Below are 23,722 nucleotides of genomic sequence, written 5' to 3' on the forward strand. Positions count from 1 at the left end.
AATCTACTCAATATATTTAATGCAACATTTGATAGCAGTGACCTGCAACTTTGTTTGAAATACCTGATTAGTCATTGGTCTCCAGCTCTGCAAAGCCTGCAGACTTTGTAGCAATTAACAATACTGAAGCAAGTTGTGAATCACTGGTAGAAAGGAGTTGCAAGCTCCGAATTAAAAATAACGCACAGACCCAATCTCTCTCTGAGTACTTTTCCTATCATTAAAGTTGATCTATAAGTCATATCCATATGTCATAGGATATTTCAAGTATTACTGTATATGCTCTTTACCTGGCTTACGTGTTTCACACTGCACCATCACAGACCTAAAAGAACTGAAGATTTTTTCCAAGCTGAGTATCTTGCTGACTAAGAAACAAACAGTACTTCTGTGCTTTTAGAAATATTCCATTGTCTTTCCAATCTAAATGAAATTACAGTAATTCTGTTCACAGAAGCAATTCAGAAGTAGATACAAAGTACATGGTTGGTCTGGCATTCATTTTTCCCTATGGATACTTAGTGAATTCCTTTTCTCATTTGAAAAAAAGTGAGAACAGCTTAACTCATCACAAGATTTCCAACACATGCTCTTCAAAGTCTGCCTGCTTTCTTATTTCAGATCTGATAAATGTGGTAGGAAAAAAAGGATTGTGCTTATTTTTGTGAGTTAGTGGCTCACAAACTTAGAGCTGCTGGATGTTAAGATACTCTTGGTCAATAAAGACCACAGGCATGCATGCATGCATCCAGGAAGAATATATTATGCTGATGAAACCAGCCAATATGCTGTTCCATTCTTCAGAACATGAGTTAATTTTACAGATAATTAAAGATAACAGGAAATTAATAAGTCATGGTTGGAGGAGAGACAAAAAGGAAAAATCAGAACATGATTAGAGTGATGGCAAGAAGTCATAAAACTCAAAACTCAATACTGAAGCTCATACGACAGAAGTCACTTGTAGAACAGATGTTATCATTTCTTTGCCTACCTCTCTTGCCTCATGTGACACTTTTTAAATCAAACTGAGCACTCGGGCATTTCCTGCCCAAACACACAATTTCTCATTTCTAATCTCATGATCTACTTCATGATCATGAAGTAGATGGCAGCTATTTCATAGGCAGATCTAATGGCAGCTCATGGCAGGAGCAATGGTTTCATGAGAGCCTTTACATGAGCTAGAAAACAAGTGCCTTTTTCTTTTTTTTCCCTTTAAATAAAGAACCAAGTACTGCCACTTCAATTAATGACCTCAGGGTTTTTCACACAGAACACAAGGATTCCTATACCAAAACATGAAACCTAGAGTGGTTAAGTAATTTTCCTGGTTGCCCTGCATGGCTATAACACAGTCCATAAAAGTACTAATTTCTGAAGAAAGCTCATAGTTGCTCTTCTAGGTTTCACATGTTAACCACTGCCATGTCAACGTTTTGTAAACAAAGATAAGTGCTACATTTAATGAAAACAAATGCAAGAGGATGCTCATGAAACAATCTTTCTCCCAGCAAATACCAGTAAAAACTTAATGCTGATTTACTGACAAAACACAAGGAGATTCTAGGCTTCATTATATTAAGTACTTGATTATATTGAATACTAACTTATAACTAGAGGTGTGGTGATAAAGAAAGGTGAGGAATTACTAACCAGTTCAGGATCTCCTTGGCTTTCAATCTCCTTATCCTTATTGCAATAAGTAACAACTGACATATTACATGCTCTTTGAAAAGATGTCATACTTGAAACCTGCTTCTGCCTCCTTGCTCCCTTAATACTCACAGGAAGTTGCTCTGCTAGATCTGTTGATCACCTTTCATTGTATTTTTATTTTTTTTTAAGGTACAGATAATCACGTGGCCAAAAGCAGGAAGTTGGAACAAGATGAAGGAAACCAGCAGTATGTGTTTAGATCTTACTCTTTAACTTTTTTATGTATTTTACTTGATTGTTCAAGAAAATAATAATAATAAAAATCCAGTATCAACTAAGCTCTGAAGCAGGCACAGAAAATCTTTTCCCCACTTTCCAGGGCTAACTTTCTCTCACATGTTTTGCAGCAGTTCTTTTTCCATGTTGTTCTCTCAGTAGCAACCTACTACTCAACAGAGCAAGGAACTTGAATATACTTGTAATAACCTGGAAGCTGTCTGTAGCATGGCCAGTTTGGGTACTGTCCACATTGAATGAGTGCTCTGCCAGAAGCTCTCCTACGATTGCAGAAAGTTCTTTAAGTCTTCAAAAGTGAGTTTAACAAAGCAGAAGATGAAGGATATAATCTAGACACCTGGCATAATATTCATCCTGGATTCCTCTGCATGGCAGGTGCAGCCCATTGAAAGGGAAAGGGTCCCTTCCTCCTTCCACCTCATCTCTGGAGGTGCTCAAGGCCAGGTTGGATGGGGCCCAGGGCAACCTGGTCTAGTACTTGATCTAGAAAATGTCAACTCTGCCTGTGGAAGGGGGGGGGGGGGATGGAACCTGTTGATCTTCTAGCTTCCTTCCACCCAAGTCATTCTGTGATTCTGTTATGTTGCACTAAAGAAATGCAAAACATTGTTAACTAACATCATTATTAGAAACTGTCTAATGCATGCTGTAGCATCTGGGAAAATGAGATTTATACATCTTCAGACTACAGTTTGTATTCTGGAAACAAATCCACATTCAAATTCAGCTTCAGTTTGCATTTTCTGCGTCACCCCTCCCACAGCAAAAGTAGTAAAGAACAATACTACAGTAAAATAAACAAACAAAAACAAACCCAAACCACATGAATTCTGTTTCTTTCAAGTCTGAATAACTAAAAATAAGACTTCTCTCTAGTGATACAGTAGGAATCACGCAAAAGTTAGAGGAGTTCAAAGACTGGTCACTGAAGCAACTTTAGCCTTTTGAAGTATTGAATTCACTTTGAAGAGGAGAACCAAACATTGCGCTTGGACCTGAAAGGTGAGTTGGAGATCCAAAGCCTGGGATTTTCATGAAATCTGCCCAGCTCCAGCATGCAAATCTCTCAGGAAGTAATAGAGCAAAAACAGAGGGAGCTTCCCTGAGCCGTGGAACCTTGCACTACAACAAGGTTTTTTGTCATGGCTGTTGTTAAGCTGTGAAATTGTGCCCAAAATTAATTTCCTAGAAGATATTTTTAAGTTTTATTCTTCAGCTGCAATCTGACATTTTGCAGTGAAACATAATTTTTTACAGTCTAAAAATTCATTTTTTCACATTTCCCCCCAAGAAGCAAAGTCATCCATTACATTTGTAACTGTGACAATGGCAGAGAAGTGTTAACCAATTGCCTTTCTCATAACGAAATGGTAATTTTAAGAGAAAATAATTCTTCTCAGTAAGTTTGTACCATAGTTAAAAGGAAACCAAGTTCCAAGTATTCAGAAAGCAGAAGAGTTAGCTTACCTTCAAATTTCACCATTTCTAATCCTTTCCCTTGCTCTGCCATTCCACAAAATACAAGTCTAGTTTCAGAAAATACGAACCTGGTTTTGTTATTCAGAACATCTGCAACTCCTCCAGTATTTCATAGGCTACAGAGCACTCAACTAGTTACAGAGTGCTGCACATCCTCCAGCAGGAGTGATCCGGCGCCTTCAGCAAAGCAGCAAGCAAGAAGTTCAAAATCCTTACAGCTTTATTTGCAAGTCTGTCCAGGACAACTTTAAATAAAAAACCTAAACCCGAATGTCTTGACTTCCATGCTTTGCTAATCTGCTCAAGATGCCAAGACATACGCAGAAAAATGGAGAAAAGCTGTTAAGCGGTCAATTATTCGTACTCCTGCAGGACAACAAGCAAACAAGAACTGCTAGCACTTGTGCAAACTTTGCAGAAAAGAAAGCTGGTTCTATTTTGCAGACATACATGTTGACAACACAGCCAGGGCATACAACAGGTACTCAAAGATTGAGTTTTACTCCTCACTTTGTTTCTAAGACTTGACAAGTTATTTTGTCTCTCTGTGCTTCTGATCTCTACTACAAAACAAAATATAATATTTTGTGCTCCTCTGTTTACAGTTTTGAAATTGATTCACAACAGAGAGATGAGTTTAATAACCTAAGTGAGTCATTCCAGAAGAAAAAAGCAGATCTCAGAAGAGAGCAGAAGGGTATACATGTTTGTCACATTGAATCTGTAGACAGGATCGTAAGAGCAAAAGTAGGCACACATAATCTGATGCATATACTGCCCTTTCAAGCAGAGGATGTGTACACAGCCATCTTATTCCTAGGCTGCTATCTTAAAGTGAAAAATCCTAACATTAATATCCTGCTAGAAACACAAAGCATTTTAATACTTTAAATGAGCAGTTTTGATTCGAGAGCTCTGTAGACACATTTATCATTCCGCTGTACAACCACGCTATAAACTGTCAACTCTTCATCCCTGTCCACTTTGACAAATTACTTTTGCAACAGCATTTCCAGTTATCCTTAGCAGCCAACACACCTCATAAATCCACATCATTGTAGTGTTATTAGAATTTCATTTCATGCTTGCATTCGCAAACATTTAAGCTTTCAAGCTCTGCTGCTGGGCATTAATCATGGAATTAATCATAGGATTAAGAATGCCAAATTTAAACTCAAGGTTAATAACATGCTCAACCAATATTAGTTTTACGTTCTGTCACAGGGACAAAACTTAAATAAATAAACAGACAAATATAAGATCTTTGTCTGAAGTTTCCAAATATACACACAGATGAAGGTACTTCTGCACTTTGTTCCATTATGAAACAGAAAATTGCAAAAATTCTGTTTCTTGAAAAAAATTTCACATCCCTACAATTTCAAAAAATCATTTGGCCTCCATAAACTGACAAAGTCTGTACAGCAGATTAGACAACAAAAGTGGACAGAAAAATTCATTAAGATCTACAAGTGTAATATCTATAAAAGCACTTGATACAATTTATGCACACAGTTACTGCGATTTAGAAAATATTTCAACATAAACTAGCTTATTTCACAGCATTCTAAGAAGTGACACCTAATGAATCCTCTTATACCATTTATCAATTACAAGATAACAACATAAGAATGATTTCTACATACATCTTCCTGCTAGCTTACAAGCAAAAGGCCAATGGCTTATAGTATTTCCTAAAAGAATAACTGAACTGCTATTTACTAATACAAATTTTCACTCATGTTTGACATTTACTAACATATAGTAACATATTTAATGTTACCAAGTAATACATTTACTGAATGCAGAGCTTTAAGTGGTAACTTTTCCCTGCTTCATCAACATTTTGAAAGTTTGATTCAAAATTTCTCTACAAGTCTTGAAGTTTCAGCTGAACAAAAGAATCTGAATTATCTTTCACTGCCATAACTGAGTTCCAGATCAGAACACTATTAGTGTACAAGTCGCTGTAGACTTGGAAGTTTATTTGAGGAAGTTACTATCTACTTGGCATACTAACACATGAGTACAATACAGTCCTGATCCAAGAGATTGGGTCCTGGCTACTGGAACAATAATAGCTACAACGTGCAATAAAAATTAAAGAAAGGAAGACTGAAGCAAGAATGAGTTCACAACTTGCACTATATCTTCAGAATTTTTATTTGTATGTGAAAGAACAAGTGTTTATGTATATAGGAAGATGTCATGTCTCCAACACAGTTATGCCATGCTATTTAACACATCAGTAACTGGGAATAGTATGTAATAACAATATAATCCTGAAAAGTTGTTTTATAAAAACATGAACGTCCTGTACTCAGCATCCTTCCTGGAATGCTGAAGCACTTCATATAGGACTGGAAGAAAACAGCAATGTAACTGATGCACCTGAACAGTGGTTATCTGCATCGGTACAAGCAAAATTGATATTCTGAAACATAATATGCATCAGGATCAACATCTACTCACATTTTACCATGAGGATGAGCTGTAGTATCAATTATGAAAATACTAACAGCATCAACAGAGTTTTCAAAACTGATGATCAGAGAAGACTGTCACAGAAAATACTGTCACAAGAGTATAGAATATTTAATTTGTCACTTAAGAACATCAGATTCTCATATTCAGTTGACAGGTATTCTCACTTCTAAGATACATCCGCATTAAAAACATGAAGCATCAGCTGGCTGACTGCACACAACAGCAAAAATACAACTCCACTGACACTAAAAAAAACCTTTCAGTAGAAACTTAGATCAACTTCAGATGGTTATGAAACTGTACATTCAGATTTTATAAGAAACAATGTAAATAAAACAGTCATCCAGTAACTTGTCCATCCCAGCTTTACAGCCCATACATTAACACTAAGCGCTAGTACTGAAGTGAGTCAAATTGGCAGTTCAAGGCAGCACTTTTTATTCCTTTGGATAGGTGTTCAGATACACATAAAACTACTACTTCTACTTAAAGCAGAGCCTTGAGAAGTTCAGCTATCATTAAGTGAGCAACCAAACAGAATCTGCTTTAATTACAACTGAGTTACTTATATAATAGACTTACTGTTTTAATTTCAGATAAGAATTTAAGAACTCAACCTATTCTCTCCAAATCTTCCAGTAACTACACAATTAAAGCAATTTCACAATTCTGCAACCACTTTAGCTCTCCAACTGGTTTACAGGTAGACATTTGCCATGTATCTATACTACTACCCAGAGCAGCTGCTGTAAGTTAGCAGAATTTTACTAATAAGAAGGAAACAGTCACATGACCGAATACATCTGACTTTCTGGCACATAGACCACAAGCTTTGCCCACAGTAAAACTCAACTGATAAAATTTCATCTTGGAGAACACATATTACTTAGGAAATCCTTGAGGAAAAAACAAACAAACAATAAGGGCAAGCACCCTACTCAGCTGTGTACAGAACTGGGTTTTGGTTCTGACAGACATCAAAAACATTAACCAACATTATCTGCAAATTCACTCAAAAATAATGACTTTTGGGGGTTATTTTCTGTTATATTCAGTATTCAGATGCAAAGATCTATGACAAAGCTTCATACTTCAGTTAAACAGGATATCTAGTGAAAACCCACTGAACAGTGGCTGTTTATACTAACTCAGTTATAAACTTTAAGATTCTCCTTGCTAGAAAAAGCTGGCGGAACTAAGAAAAAAAGCAACACAATTCTTAATAATTCTGTCCTAATTGTTTTCTGAAGAAAATTATGATCTGTTATGAGAAATTGCTTGAAAATAGTTAACAAAAACTGTGGAGGCACCATAATGTTCCATAATGGATAAAAGAATCACTGACCTCACTGAGGTAAATAAAAAAGGAGCATGTGGACCCATCTACACCATAACTTGCATAACAGGGATCCGATCGCCACATATCTTTCATCCACTGAAACAAAACAAAGATACAGTCTGTTAGGTTTAAGGATCACATAATGACTCTAATTTAGACTATTTCACACTGAAGTCAAAAATAACAGAAGAAAGCTGTGAGTCACTATATCCAAACAAACAAAAGTGACAAATAACCAGAAGGAAGTTTGCGAATATTTTGCAGCACACTGCTTGTCAGCATTCAACTACACTGCGGAAGTAATTACATACCAAATTTAAGTACAGTTTATACAATGTGATAACCACACAAACAGAAGCAAATATCAAAAAGAAAATACATTCAAGGGTTCACATGTGGGTGTGGCTGGAATTGACTTCTACTGCCCCTGCTACAGCTGCTCTGGAATATAACAGGCTGTTTGAATTACTAAGATTGGAATCTGCCTGATTCTGGCAAGAAGCTGCCATTTCCAATGAAGCAAATGATTCATTTACATTCTTATTTTAGCATCTGAATGATGTATTACATAGCCACTTCACAGCCAGAAAGTGAAAATGGACCAAAACACAGGCCAGAGAACCAACAATTAGAGATTATCTTTAAACATATAAAAAACTGAAGAAAGCCCACAAAAACAACAACAACAACAAAAAACACACACAAAAAAAAGAATCTAAGAGTTTTATGTACTGAAAAAAAGGTAACAAACTTCTGCATGTACTTTTCTAGTTGTTTACACCTTCAGTAAATAAATTGTAATACATGATAATTATATGCGAACATCCAGCAATTTTACTTTCAGTCCAACTATTAACACAGTCCAACTATTAACACATCATCCTTACATTTGAAATGTAGTTTGTAAAAAAACCAAAAGCCTCAGCTTTACTAAGTTTATTATTTTTCCTTTCCAGTGGAAGTCTGATGATTTTCCATATTTAGTCTTTCCAGCTGCAATACTAGTAAAATGTATGATTTACAGAGAATTAGATATAAATTCTCAAACCAGAATGGAATGAACTTGCTTAATTTACTTATTTCTAATTATTCTAATTATTCTAATTATTTCTAATTATTTTCTCCATCTAAACGAAGTTTTAGAGTAAATTGATTGATAGATGTCATCATTCTGTACAAAGATGAACATCATCCCTTCTGTTTGGAAATGGAACAGCTTCTCTATTGGGAGCCTAAGTTCTGAGTTTTGTATTGACGTGTACTCCTAAACATCACCTTTTGGACTCAACTTTTCTTCTTTTACACTGCTGTGTAGTGACTTCTTGCAAGAGATATTCAGTTTTTAAGAAAATAAACATAAATTAAAAACAGGTCACAGTTACCTTTATTTTCCCTTCACAGTGAGGAAAACCATCCATAGGAGGCAATTCACACTGTTCTTGGGCTCCATTTATGAGATCTAAAGAGAAACATAGACCATAACTGAATTCCGTTTCACAGTTCAAACAGACAACCTAATGAATCCCTCCTTTTAAGAATCCACATCCAGACACAGCTGAAGAATCCTACTATGTAGCATTTGTTATAACATTAAAATTCAGAAGACAGCTCCATTTCCCATCCTTACTATATTATCTTTTTTGAACTAGTTAGAAACAGAGGAAACATCCTTGTAAGATATTGGACATGAAGGGTTGGGCAATATTTCCCCTGCTCAGTGTGCACATACTGCCCAATTAGTGTACTCTTGCTTTTGTTCCCAGGTTTCCACCATCCTTGTTACTGTCAGTGCTTTCTCCTTTGACTGAACCAAATGTGAGTATATCTTCTGTAATTCTATGGAAATTTGAGATCATCTCAAACAGGTACCATCAATGCATACTTTCAGATAGATTAAGAAGAGAGCATGAAACAAATGGAACCCTGGGGATGCTTATCTATACATCCTGATCTTCCAAACCTGATAGAAGTAAGAGGTTCTTTCCAATGTGGAAAAATACACCATTAAGTCTGACATAAATGCTGTTTTTGATGGAAAATAGTATTTAAGAAATGATCTAGATGTTTATCCTTAATTAGGATTTATAGCAATTAAAATGCAAATTATGAGACCTCTTTCCAGCTAAATCTCGGAACATCAGGCCAACAGTTAGAAACACAGGAAGTGTCAAGTCAGTACAGAACAATACTAGATTAGACAATCCTTTCTCTTAAGCCTTGAGTCATGACATTAATTTCCATTCTACAGACATTTAGGTGTTTTGAAGCTCTTAATTCTCACTGACAGAGAATTATTAAGCACCCACCAAACACATTAGTGAACTGAAAGTCAATGCATCGACAAATTGAAAATATGAATGTGAGCATATTATAAATCTAGGAGCTCACTGATGCTTTTTAATGCAGTGCTCTATTAAGTGAGGTCCTGAGACACTCAATAAATCGCTGAAAATCCAGCCTGATGTTTAGATAGCAGCCATGTGTTCACTTCATAAATGTCTATGGCTGCTTAAAGATTAACAGCTCTGCGTCAGAGATTGCTAGTGCACAGCAGGAGAAACTGAACTTGTGAACAATTATCAGTTATTTCAGTGCAAAGTCTGGCACATTCACATGACTGACTTGGCAGATCTAAGCTAAGCCACCTGACCTTGCACGAGAAAAGGTACTTCTCCTTTGTTGCAGTGCATGAGTAAAGAGAGATCGGGTAAAGTCACAAGCCTCTGACGTTGCACTATTTGAACACTATTTCACAGGTACGAGTCTTCATTGCTCTCACAATTAAGTGCAATGTCAGGGAGTTCTGTTTGTTTTACTGAAGTTTTATAGCCCCCAAGAGAAAACTATGGCTCAAAGAACAATCTGCAATAGGGAAATGATTTTTTGTTTGCTTCCTAATCACTCACTAACAGAACAATAAAAAGAAAAATCTGTGAGTACTACATACATGTTTTGCCCCTTTCCTATATGCACATCCTTCAAAGAAAGAGTTTTGTAAGTGGCTTAGAAATTTTTGTGCTGTTTTTTCTCAGTCTCGCAGCTCGAAAGACTGGAAATAATTCATAAAGATAGTAAGCTTAATAATAGTTACCAGTAATAGAAACAAAGACTCAGAAGAATAGTTATTCAATAGTGATTACTGCTTGGTAGGTATTTTATTTGTCACAAGTTCTAAAATAGTTCTATTGATTAAAACCAATAAAAAAGCCACAATACTACCGAACTTGCAGACTGTGATACCAGCAGCCTATAGCCTATCTAGCCTTCTAAGGACCAACTCTTCATTCTTCAGAGAATGCAAACATCTTAAGAATTTATCATGACATAGAAGCTTGCACACTTAGGAATACTGAAGCCAAAACCCAGATTCTTAAGACTAGAGAGAAAAAAAAAAACATATAAAAAACCCCTCATGATTATCCATAGCGCAGATAATACCTCAACTCAAAGTATTCCTATCAGGAGGTCTCACAAAAGCAGAACTCTCCTTAATATCAAAAAGACAGAGTAATCATCATCTCTCTTTTTTCTGCTTCGATCAATCAGTAAATGTACTATTCTTACTTCAATTCATGGAATGTTCTTTTTCCTTCTATGTCTGTTCAGAAATCTGGCATTTAAGGTTAGAAGCAACACGACAGTTAAAAGTTTTTTTTGTTTGTGCAAGATCTCCCTCCTCTTCTCCCTCTAATTAAAACATTCTGAATTTAATTCACATTTTCCTCTCCAGCTGGTAAGAGAGAATTTGCAGTCTGAGCTGAAAGAACTATCAGCGTATTCAAAGAAATCAACGAAAGGTTACAATAATTTTAAATGCAGAGCACAAAATGCTTTCTACTAACATTTCAGAATCATCAGTAGCAAAAGCATTGGTATGGTTTAGAGAAAATTAACTTTCCTACTGCTAGTCCATCCTCACACCAGCTGTGCTGCTGTGTTCCATTAACACTACTGAAATCAATGCAATGTTAGGAGATTTCAAGTAGCAGTCAAGTGGTTAATCAAAATGCAGCCCAGGGGACCACTAACAGCCCCTTTCAGCATTACTAATACAGCTTAGCACTGCAGTGGAAAATAGTCATGTGTGGTCCTCTGCACAGTCATTATACTGTGCTGCAGTGGTGAGGCTTGAATTCTCCTCAGCTCCACGCTGTTGGATTTGCAGGAAGCAAGCTGACAGAAAAGTGGGAAAAGCTGCTTGCTATTATATGCTGTGTGGAAAAAGAATACAATGGATATGACACAATAAATATGAGCCTAAGCAAAGCATTACCCAAAGAAAGCTGTAATCTTAGCTACAAGAATCAGTGCAGCTCACATCCTATTGCATCCGGTACACCATGATGCTTTGTGAGGACTAGTTTGTTTTTCAGTGCATGACCGTGGATAATATTGTACCTGCTACTTTAGCTAAGAAAAGCCTTCTGCGGTGCTCTTGAGAGGACAGCTTTGGAAATTCAAAACAACAAGCAATACTTGAGCTTTTTATTAAGTCATCTCTGCAAGCACAGAACTATGGAATAAGCTATAGCTACAGACAGTTAAATTAACTTCTCCTGCACATATCAAAGTTCATTGGAAAAAGCCATAGAAATAAATGGACTGATCATTAAGTTATCTGATTCTTCCTTCCCACCTAGAAGCCTTCAGTGTGTCACCCCAAAGCATGCAGGACAAAGTACATGGAAACACAAGCATTCTTTTCACCATAGTAACATTAAACAAGAATGTCTCTTTCCAGCATTGCTGAAACTGACTTGTCAGTTTGCCTTGCTACATGTTCACAAAGGTGCCAGATATCTGACAGGCATCTATGCCATCATCTCTTAGATGACAAATACTGAAGTCTGTAGCCAAATTAATCTTAACATCTTTAAAGTCACTCAAGTTGTTAAAGTGAATTCAACAGCCTATACACCAGAACATGGTCATGCATAAGCTAGAAATGCTCTGGAAGCTATCATCAGATACACCAAAAATACTGTCCCTTTTTGTGTAGTGTAACATCCAGCATCCTGAAACAGAACTGCTCTTAGTTTTGGAAGAAACTCTCCAATAACCATCAATGTTCAAGGGGATAGTAGGGGAGAAATTTGACATTAGCCTTCACTTGCTATTTTCATGGGAACAAAAGGCACACTGTTAAAATCTTCCTAAGTCACATTTTTCAATGCAAAATAACACTGTAAACAGCCAGGCTGGCATAGTTTTCAGTGCTATTATACTAAGATAGTGACAATTGCAAAAACCTTTTTTTTTTTTTTTTTTTTTTAAATGAGCACACACAGAATTACAGCAAAGAGAACGGACTCAGAGAACCTTCACCCTCATTTAAGTCAACATCTTCATTTTAACAAATGTTTTTTAGCATGCATACTACTTATTAATACCATTATGTTTAGCAGTGTTCTAAAGAATGAGGACTTGTAACAGTTTCCTTAAATTAAATTAGTCTCAGCTATCTGAAGTACACAGCAAGGGTTCGCAGCTAAAAACAAAACCTACATCACACAAAACCCACACACTGCTTACCAGAAAAAAAAAAAATAAATCACATGAAAATAGGACAGACTCTTTGATTATCTTTGTGCAGGGACATTATCCTATGTGATGAAATATACTTAGTGGAATTCTGTTCTACAAAGCCATGAAACTAAACAATGGTTTATCATAGAAAAGCCCTAGTGTTAAAAACCAAATTGCCTAAATGAAATCCATCTTGTGCCTGTCACATGGATCCAGCCATTCAGCTGCAACAGAAGCTGTGCTGTGGAGAAGCTCTGCTTGAAAGTGACATGATTTCACATTTACCATTTCTACTTTATCATCTTAAAAATAGAAATTTAAGATTTACCTAGCTTGTTATTATTGGCAGTGTCTGAGAAAAACTCTTATCTGCTATGCACCTATGTTTAGATTGGTACCTGCTCACATAGACAAGAGAATATTATTTTCCACAAAACCAGAGAAGATGGCTACCAAATCTCTCTAAAGCTTGTCAGTAAACCCTGGACAACTGAAAGCAGAGGAGACAGGAAAAAAAAAGATTTCATTGCATCTGACACCTATAGGCTGAAGTCTTGTAAACAGCTTCGTTAACATTTTACTCTTCCATAAATCTGAGGTTCTGAAAAAGTAGTTGAAAATTGTCAGGGTCAAATCAACAAGGTTGCCTGGCATTTTTGAGGAGAGAAAGAACAGAGAAAGTATGCTTATAATTTTACACATGGACAGAGGAAAAAAAAAAGGAATACGGACTTTTTCTCAAGCTATTCAAGCTGTTAGACAGCTTCGCTTGTTAACATCATCCATGCAGTCCCTCGGCTCACATCATCAAGTAGAGATCCCATGCTCAGTTCCTTTGGGATTAGGATTAAAAATATTTGAGACAGAAAGAGCTCCTACTCCATTACCCTCTCACTCAAACCAAAAGAAAAGCAAAATCAGTTTGCTCCTGGAATCATGGTATGATTCAGTCTGGAAGAGACCACCAAGTTCATTCATTCCAATCATCAACCCGAATGTCTCACTGAAGGATTCTATAAAACCAGGAGGAAGAAACCAGAGGTAGCAACACACTACAAACACTAAACCTAAGCAAAATACAGATGTGAATAGTTGGTAGATTCAACACATAAGTGAACAATGTAAGTTGTCTGGAAATCCAAAGGGGAAGAGAGATTCTGGTCTCTAAATTTAGAGAACTGAAGAATGAATCAAACATAAGTTTGAATTTACCTCCTTCAGAAGGAGCCAAGCTACAGTCCTTGCTAAATCCTCAACATGTCCTCCCACTGCTACCACCTTCTTATCATGAACAAGTATAATCCAGATGGATTTTCTTCAGATCATTTAACATGCCAAGAACTTCACACATCACTATGAAGTGCTATCTTCTGCTGCAGATTTCACCACTGCTGTCTCAATTCTACAGCACACTTGACAGCCAGAGGTAGAACAGTAAGACACCAAAAAACAACAGAACACAACTATGTTTCTCCATACTTTTCCAAACAGAGAGCATAACTGATAAGGAGACTTCTAGAAAGTAATGATTAGCTAATTCTACACAGCCCATAGCTATTAAACACTCAGTGATTTTCCAAAGACGTTTGTACATCTGCCCCTAAGTACAGTAATAAATATTGTTCAAAGCATACATTTTACTAATGTTAACTAATGTCCAAATAGCAGCCTTTCTTGGGTTTCAGCATGATAACGAGACTGCTATCCTAGAACTCATGGGCTCTGTGCCAAGCAATCTCTATCACATAAATTTAGGCTCCTGTGGTCAAAGCATAGGCTAAAGGATTGATCAAAACTGTTCTAGAAAGCCACAAACATTTCTTTTGGGCTGCTGTTACAAGAGATCAAGAGCCACAATGGCTACTGCTAGGCAGATTAAATTCAGGTTCTGGTTGTATTACTAATCCTAAAATAAAGATAGATAATTGCTTCAAAACTGCCCTCTTTTTCTTTCACTGACAGGCTCCTTCACAGGAGGCATTGCTCAATCCTTTATGAGATGATGGTAATTTTATGATGTAATTTATGATTTTTGCATGATAAGTTGTAAACCCTCCCAGTTCAACAACAATATGGGACTCTGGACTCTGTAGCTCATATTATCTAACATTTGCCACAGTTCATTTACATTCTGTTTCTTGAATGTTGGTTTATTTTATTTTGAATCTTTGCTGCCCAGATACTGGATGTTTTATCTCTTCCTAAACAAATTTGCCTACCTCATCATTTGCATACTGGTGCTATCATTTACTTATCAAGAAAACCTACAGAAGACACTGATAAAAGCTTAAGATGACATTCAGTTGCCCTTCAAATAACCTCATCCACTTGTTTTAAAAGTAACAACAAAAAGTTGCAACATTATTTATTGGGTCTCTCCTCATTCATATGATTCAGATGACATTTTCCATCTGCTTCTACATATTTGAGGCTGTAATGGCTGTGTATCCCCTTATTAACCCTTGTGTAGAGCTATAGGTACCTGTTGCCTGCAGAACACAAACACACAGGAGATCTGTTCCGGCATCTGCTGTGACCACTCAATGTCTGGATACATATATCCCCAAAGGAATATTAGAAAAATACATAGAATATTTGTTTTTGGATATATATATATTTTGTTTTGCTAGAAAGAAAATGAGAGATTCAATATCAAGAGAATGTGGTAACTTTTGCTTACAAGTTGTACATTAGAAGCAACCCTGTAAGTTTCTCAGTTACATATAACTCTCCTGAACCAAGTTTTACACACAACATCTGTATGGGCACTATTAAGTATCCTCTGACCCCAGCTCTTTGAGAAACACTACTGCATTTTTAAACAAGATGATTTTTCAACCACTTTTTCAGCAACTGCAACTGGCAACTGTTTCTCAAAACACACCCTCTTCAGCACTGTGTAGACTACTCACATACTGAAACACAAGCTTGCATCTACGCTAAAAGCAACATACAAGTGAACAGGAGGAAGACAAACATACGTTTTAATATGATGAATGGAATTCTATTTTTGTACTGCTATTCTGGTTGTCAATATAGAAAATCCAATGTGGTCTAATTGTCAGTGCCCTTAAACTTCCTCAATATATGGAATTTTGCAATCCATAAATCTGAATCATAACTACATACCTGTCGTGTTTATTACAGTCAGGTAAAATCAGTTAAGAAAAGCACAGACTAATTCTAGTTACTGGACTCTGAAACCAAACTATAATTTCTCCATTATCATGTTCCTCCACCCAGCATTTCAGAACTGTTCTTACAATTGTTTTCTGAAATACAGGCATGTACCTACAAGAAAGGATTCCATTTGCAGACAGGCTTTGGAAGGAGAAATTTTCACTAATCATTTTTCTGTTCCTCCCAGCTTGCAGATAAAAAAAAAGTCTCTTTTTGTTTGTTTTCTAAATTAACGAAGGTGTTAGCAATACTTGCATCAGTAATTGCAATACTTACTAAGTTTATTTTTGGAATTCAAAGCAGTAACTACGTAACTTCTAGAGTTTGTTACTGTCAGGAAACCACTATGAAGTCAGAAGTATAAACAAAATTTTCACTTCCATTTGGAAGTTCCTCCACTTTAAGCTACAAATGGAGAAATATAAGCAGTTTAACTAGCAAAATACACAAGGATTAGCCCATTGGTGCTATCCATCCCAGAGATACCCAAACAGTGACATCATATAGAATTACCCAGGTTGGAAAAGACCCTGAAGATCATCAAGTCCAACCACAGCCTAACCATAGTATCCTAACTCTAACAACCCTCTGCTAAATCAGAAAATGAAAAATGTCTTTGTATATTTATTTATAACCCTGAAATTATAATAATATTGTTCTAGCTCACATTCCAATGATGGCTAAGATGTAGTGTTGTATTCCCTGTAGTAGTAACATGGTTCACTCTGACAGCACTCTCCAAGTGCTACATTTCTTTTAGTTTCTTATCTGTCTAATGAAGACCAAAGACTTAGGAAAAAAACAACAGTAAAAAATGAATGCAAAGGGCTTTACTAAATTCCTATGAGCACACTTCTACATTATTTGGGAAATGAGACACAGGAGACCTCCGTCTCTGAGAAACAATAAGGGTTGAATATCTTGTATGAACAGGATAGGACAGAGAAGCAGACATTTAGGTCTGTTGGCATGCTTTAACCACGTTATCATTTCACAACCACTCTTGCTGACATCCTGACAATGGCACTTGCCTACCAAAGCTTACATCTACTCCATTTTGCAATATCTGAACACACTCTCTCAAGATTAGTATTTATTTTTGCTAGGAAAATCATGCGCAGGCCAGACTTAGGTTGGCCTGACTTCTAATGTACAATCATTTTAAAGTATGAAATATTTACTATTAATAAAGTAGAATACACTTGTTTGGCAGAGAATATTATTTTCTGCAAGTTACCACAGAACGTCTTTGAGCTTCTAAAAGATCAGAGCTATTGAGTGTAATCGATTTTGCTTAGACTTTTGAATTTTGCTTTTAAAGACATTTCAAATATCTGCAACTGAAAAAACACACAGCATAGCGAGAGAAAATACAGCTTTAGCAGTCAAAGAATACTGCTGTACCCACCTGCTACATTAAGCTTTTCGACTGCTCCTAAGCTGGGAGCTGGAGTGGTAGTATTGTTGGTAGAGTTTGCTCCTGTTCCATTAAGTACAAGATTTTCCACTTTGGACTCCAGTTTCCCAATGCGCTGCAAGATATTATCCAACAAGACTGCAAGTGTTTTCTTCAAATCTACAAAAGAAAAGTTAAATTGCTTAATAATGAATGCATACTATCAGAATCAAAAACAGATATGAGAATGAGACTGGAATAAATACACACACACTTCATCAGTGCACCACTGTTCCCTATTTTGCTTGGCCTTAGATACAAGCTTTCTTTGATGTGTAACTGTTGTTCCTATGTACTTTATAAAGCAAAGTAGGATGCATCCTGCTTTCAAGGAGATCTATGAACATCAGTGAACACACATATAGGAAAAACAGAAAAAAACCATATGTTTTGTAATAGTTCAAGTAATAATAAGTTACTTAAATAGCAATGAATACCTGCATTCTACTTATAAGCACCCACCATCTCCCTTCAGGTATAACTCTGGAGCTCTATATAGACAAACACATCTTAACTTTACCTAGAGACATACCCTCTCTAACTGGAATGTCCTAAGAACAGAAGAACTTTACTGTGACTTTTGCCTACTTATCTCATGTTTAATGAGATGTAGCATTTCCATTTGCAAGGAAATCAACAAACGGTATTTGGAGTTTGCCTATCATATAACAACCCAAAAAGTGGTTTTTTTTGTTTTTTTTTTTTCTTTTCTATTTCTTTTTTTCAGTTTTCTGAAGGTCACACAAACACTTGGGTAAGCTAAAAGAATTACAGGCAAGGGAAAAAAAATAGACTGCTATCATGTTAAAAATTTATAATTCAAGTGGCAATAGGCCAAATAAGATGAAAGTATTGTTCTTTGTTCATTTACCCTTGCCTAAGGATTAATGAATTCATAATGATGAATTTACATTATTTTCCCACATTATTACACATATATATGTATAATACCCCTTCTGCTTTCCACAGCTTCAGAATCAGTTAATTTTCTGATCTGTAACAGAAAATTCCTCCTCACATTTGAAGAGATAAATCTGCCCCAACACCAGTTGTAGTTTTGCCATAAGAAACTGTACTCTTCCTGAGGAGCAGCTCAAATGTTATGCAAATGAGAGTAAATAAGGGAAGGTCGTTACACTTGGAAAGCTTATGATTTTCTCCTAATATAATGGAGCCCCATTCCTTCAATGGAGCTATTATTTATTTAAGAGTGGAAAAGGGTTTTAACACCAACAAGAACGTGAAACAGAGGAAGAAAATCCAGGAAGAAAGGTAAAGTGGAATATTCACGAAAAAATGAGGAAGAAACACAGTACTCAAAGGTATACAAAAAGTATCAAGAGAAAAACTGCTAGCATTGTAATCTTTTGATAGTAATACTAAAACACTGATATAAGACACTTCTTGCCAGAACAAAAAAGCAGTTGGAGGCCAATTTGAGAAAGAGAGGGCCAAAGCAGTGATTCAAAATAATTTTTGCAAACAACTGCATACTACGATAAAAATCTAATACTCACTAAGTATATTTGAAGTACTACTCTTTTAAAGAATGTGTTTGATCCTCTGATCTGACGGGCCAATATAAAGTAGAAAGAAAAGTGAGAAAGCAAACAAGCTGTGTAATCCAAATTAATGAATGACTGAACAGCCTTTGAGTGGGTAAAAGTGGCCAAAGCAAGCAAACTTAGTATTTACTCTTGAACACAGGAATCATGACTGTGCTCAATAATAGCAATCAGAGGATAAGATTAAAAGAAACGAAAGGCTAAAACTCAAGATCATATCCTGTACACTCGGATCTAGTTAGGGCTCTTTTGGTTGGCAATCTTGTATAAGGCTGGGGGGAGGGAGCCTTGAAACTAGATGATCTTTCAGGTCCTTCTTTCCAGCCCAAGTCATTCTGCGACTCTGTAACAGTAGTTGTCATAGAATAATGAAGCAGCTTCTACCTATTCTCATTAACATGAGACAGAAACTTGTTTATTCCAAAACAGCTTATCTGATAATTTGCTATCAACAAATAATGTGGTGTGCCAAGCAGGACAGTGACTAACTGGCTACACTATTCAATTTAATACAGTATTATTTATACCAATCTACTCACCATAGCACTTTTCCCACTGCATTTTTACATGACTTTACATCCTTCAAAACAGTTTAATTTGAAAAAACTTGTCTAAACTCGTCTTTAAACTAAACATTCTTTTTATTCATAGGCCTTGAATTTTCCGTGCAAAATTCAGCTTTAACTTACAAAAATTTTACAGTTATTTCAGGCACCTTCAAATGCCTTTAACTTCTCCTGGGGAACTTGACCATTGTTTGGCAGCAAGTCAACTTGTTCCACAGCAGGATTTAGAACAGGAAATAAAAGTCGTAAGCAAAAAAATTGCAGGGAGAGTTCAGATTAAGGATATCCTGTACACTCAGGCCTATCCAGGGCACAGATTAATGCAGTTACCCATCAACTTCAGGAGAAAGATAAAGGGGTTTTTTTGTTTTGTTTTTAATGTTTTTCTTCATCAGTCATCATTACAAGATAATGGGACACTGATAATTGTTAAATAGCAGATAGAGGGTTTTTAAAGCTTACGCAAACTATTCACCATCTGGTCAAGAGAGGTGCTTCTTTCCATTTACTCAGCATTAGTGAAGCCACATATGGAGTGCTCCCCAGTACAGCAGAGACCTGTCTCCTCCTTGGAGATCCTCAAAAGCAACCTGGATGCAGTCTGGTTGCTGGGGCAGAGGTTGGAGCAGACGGACCCAGAGATCGCAGCCAATCTCAAACATTCTGCAACTCTGTGAAAGCCTTAAACCTCTACTTGCTTGGAAGGCTTCAATCCAAATATTTACCTAGAGTCAACTCTTTTTAGCTTGCACTGCTCTGTAAAATTACAGTACCAGTGTAGTTCAAAGTGCAGACACACATCAGTAGAAGTTATTGAAGAATTGAGGAATAGGGACTCCCTGTTAAATTTAATCAGCAGAGCAATACAATTGTTAGCTAAGCTACAGAAGATACTCTTAGCCTTACTGGCAAGTTACCTTTTTTTAAGCTCCAATATTCTTCTTTTCTTTTCAGAGTAAGAAATGGTAACAGAAATGAGAAGACATCCAGTACAAGATTTTCATTATATGCACCAAAGAGAGTAAGTAGAAAAGAAAGTGAGCTTAAAAATAGCTAAAAAGTAAGGTGTATGATGTGATTCTATCAGACTAAAAAGAAACATTACCTAACGTAATATTAGATTACATTTTTGTTTTACTATTATTTTCTAATAATATGCTTCATTCACTTCCACATGCTTTGCTTCATATGCACACACACACAAACTGAATTGTATGAAATGGTCAAAAGAAAGTACTGCCAGAGAAAGCACTGAAATTCATGAAAAGAATGTTCTCTACTCTGAGGTAAGTATGACATATTTAAGCATAAATTTATCTTTAGGCCACATACGTAAGCTTAAATGTTAGCGAAATTGACTGGCCATAAATGTACAATGGAAAAGAGAAGAAGATAAACAGAGCAGGTCTCCATTTCATCAGCAAAGCAAGTTATTCTTGCACAAGGAATTTCTTACAACTCTGACATGCCAAGAGAAAAGTCTCCTAAGGTTCTCCTTAACAGCAAAACCACACTTTTTTTTTTTTTTTAAACCATGTTCTAACACGTAACTTGTGGCATAACATATATGGCTACTAGACAGATGTAAGGAAAAAAGCAGATAATTTCATTTCCAAGTGACTGAAAATTTAAATTTTGTCCCACTTCATAACTTACAAGCAAAAAATGTTCTTCTCCATCTGTGCAGAAAACCTGAATTATGCAGTACTGTCAATTGAGCAGCATTACAAAGTACAATGTTTAGACATCTTAGAAAAGCCCTTGATCAGATTATCATGTAATCTAGAACACACTCTTACCGTATGCTGTCACTGTTCCAACATAAGGTCCATCAACGACATTTTTATTTTCTTCAGCCAATGCTTTGATGTATCTTTTGCTGAGATCCAAAATTTGTTCACGCAGGACTGAACTGCTTTCGTGTTGTGTTTGCTGCTGAATAGTAAAATGCAGGAGCATCATTCCCCAAATAAAACCAAAAGTCACCAGAAAAAAGCCAAGTTTCTGAGAGGACAGCTTCCATGGAGAGAATGCCATGATTCCCAACAGCTTCTCACAGTTAGTACAAAGGTTTCTAAAGCACGAAGCCAAAGAGCAAGTTCATGGTCCAAGTATATGCAGATCACAGAGCAGGACTCAGTCTTATTCCGACTCCTTAGTCAACAAATATCCAAATTTCAGCTCCATCCTGTTGCAAGAGGAAAGAAAAGTAGCAAAATTAACACAAAATATTAGAAATTTTTATGAGCTACACTAAGTCTTTACCATAGGTAGTACCAAAACCATGCAGAAAGTGTTTGATTCACACACAGCAATATTGTGCTGTTACTCAGAGCACAAACAAAGAAAAGCCCTGGAAACAGAACAAAGGAAAAGCGATGTGCCTGAGCAGGTGTAGAACACCTCTCAATATCTGGATCAAGTTCAATGCTTGAAGATGTTTCCAATCTAAATTTCAAGACAAGGTTGCTTCAATGTATTTTTATTTTTCCTGTGTGTACACAAAACTTTGTGATGTTGCCAGTGCAGCAATTTAAGACGATTCTTAACGTAATTCAGCTCTCAGAAAACAAGTAATTTTAGCTGGCAATGACACTGTTAGGAGATCCTGGCAAGAGCTATGGCATATGGCTAGATAGATGATCAGGAAATCAGACTCCCTCAGGGGTAAAGAGCGAGAAAGAGGAAAAAAAAAAAAAAGAAAGAAAGAAAGGAAAAAAAAAAAGAAGCCTACATCATTTAAACTGATACACTCTCCTGGCTTACACTGCAAGTAGTCAGAAAGCTGGAATAACCTCTTATCTCTCCCGTGTAGCCTCTGCCATGCATCGTTACTCCTTATTCATAAAATGTAATCCAATGAGTCTGCACTTTACAGCTAAATTCAAAACACGTACTTGTGAATGTTACAACACATCTTTTGTATCTAAAATTAATATTCTCAATGCTTTTCCCACACTAAGGAAAAAGAGTTGGCTAGCTGCCTTCAAGAGAAACAGTAGAACCATCTTTTCACTCTAAACTTGAAGATAAAAACTGGCTTAAAGTATCCAAACGGCAAGAAAAGCTCTGTGATGATGGCCAGAGGCAGGGTCTTTAGCATAAAACCCTACAATAGAAGAAAGGTAATTCAGAGGTAATTAAGTGTAACCTATCATGTTAAAACACAGATTTGGTAAAATGTGATCCTTTTAACTTCATAATGCTCCCAGACAGGATTAGAAAATACAATGTTCCCTTCCATTCTACACATGCACAGATAATGCAGATGTTGCTCAGTTTTAACAGGATAATTACACAGATGCCTGCTGGCAGTACTCGGTTAAAATTCCCTTTAGATCTTCCCCTTTCAGTTCAACCAACAGTTCTGCAGAAGGGCAGAAATGCCTTTGGACAACTCAACTTCCAACACAACTTGTGGCTGCATGTAGAATTACTGATTACTACTGATTGCCAAAATAAATGCGTTACGCAGAAAACTAAAAGCAGAACAGAAAGTAACTGTACCATGCATTTATGTAGCTAAAAGAACAATCTGTAGCCATCTGTTGCTTAGGAAGAATGGCAACAAAAAACTGAGACTTCACTGAAAAACATTACAAAAGAGAAAACTGCTTTCCATATATGTAAGTCAGTTTTCTAAGAAAACACAAACTTTATTTGTTTCAGTTCATTTCACTCTATCTCAGGGATCGACTGCAAAGTAGACTATTATTACTTAACTAAAAACTGAATGCTGTGCTATTTTTCTTGCAACCTCTGATGTGAAAAAAATGGATGGATAGTTAAAACAACACTGCAATGTCAAAAAACAAATCGGAAGTATCCAGCATAATTCCCTCAGTGACTTGGCTTCATGAGAGAACTGACAGCATTCTGTGTAGCAGCAGGACCTGTAATAAAACAGTCAGCATTTCTTATCCCCCATTATCAATTTTACATGAAGATGAAGACACTGAACAAGAAAGTAAACCTACCAGCAGACATGTGCTAACAAGTTTTTAATAATTCGTTTATGTGAAAACACAGTTAATACTAAAAATGGCAATTCAAAAAAATACAAGTATTACTTTTTATTTGGCACGTATCTAACCTTATCAGCATTATCTACATAAATAAAGCTGTTGGCTTTTCTACTTTGTTCATCAACAAACAGGAAAAGAATCTT

The 23,722-nt window shown here is 36.3% G+C and overlaps 1 protein-coding gene across 4 annotated transcripts in view; it reads right to left on the bottom strand.

Annotated features, from left to right (window-relative positions):
• The window catches only part of MGAT5 (alpha-1,6-mannosylglycoprotein 6-beta-N-acetylglucosaminyltransferase), a 108,876-nt gene that overhangs the window by 46,291 nt on the left and 38,863 nt on the right, over nucleotides 1-23,722 (bottom strand). For all 4 annotated transcript variants that reach the window (XM_015868886.3, XM_085552196.1, XM_085552198.1 and 1 more), the window contains 4 exons: nucleotides 21,354-21,742; nucleotides 17,376-17,543; nucleotides 8,644-8,720; nucleotides 7,268-7,357 (listed from right to left, as the gene is read on the bottom strand). In XM_015868886.3, the coding sequence (XP_015724372.1) occupies nucleotides 7,268-7,357; nucleotides 8,644-8,720; nucleotides 17,376-17,543; nucleotides 21,354-21,591 (573 nt within the window). In that variant the 5' untranslated portion in view covers nucleotides 21,592-21,742. The remainder of the gene's footprint in view (nucleotides 1-7,267; nucleotides 7,358-8,643; nucleotides 8,721-17,375; nucleotides 17,544-21,353; nucleotides 21,743-23,722) is intronic.

This window comes from Coturnix japonica, chromosome 7 (assembly GCF_054131305.1).
Source record: "Coturnix japonica strain WE chromosome 7, WE-NBRP24, whole genome shotgun sequence".
Taxonomy (NCBI): Eukaryota; Metazoa; Chordata; class Aves; order Galliformes; family Phasianidae; genus Coturnix; species Coturnix japonica.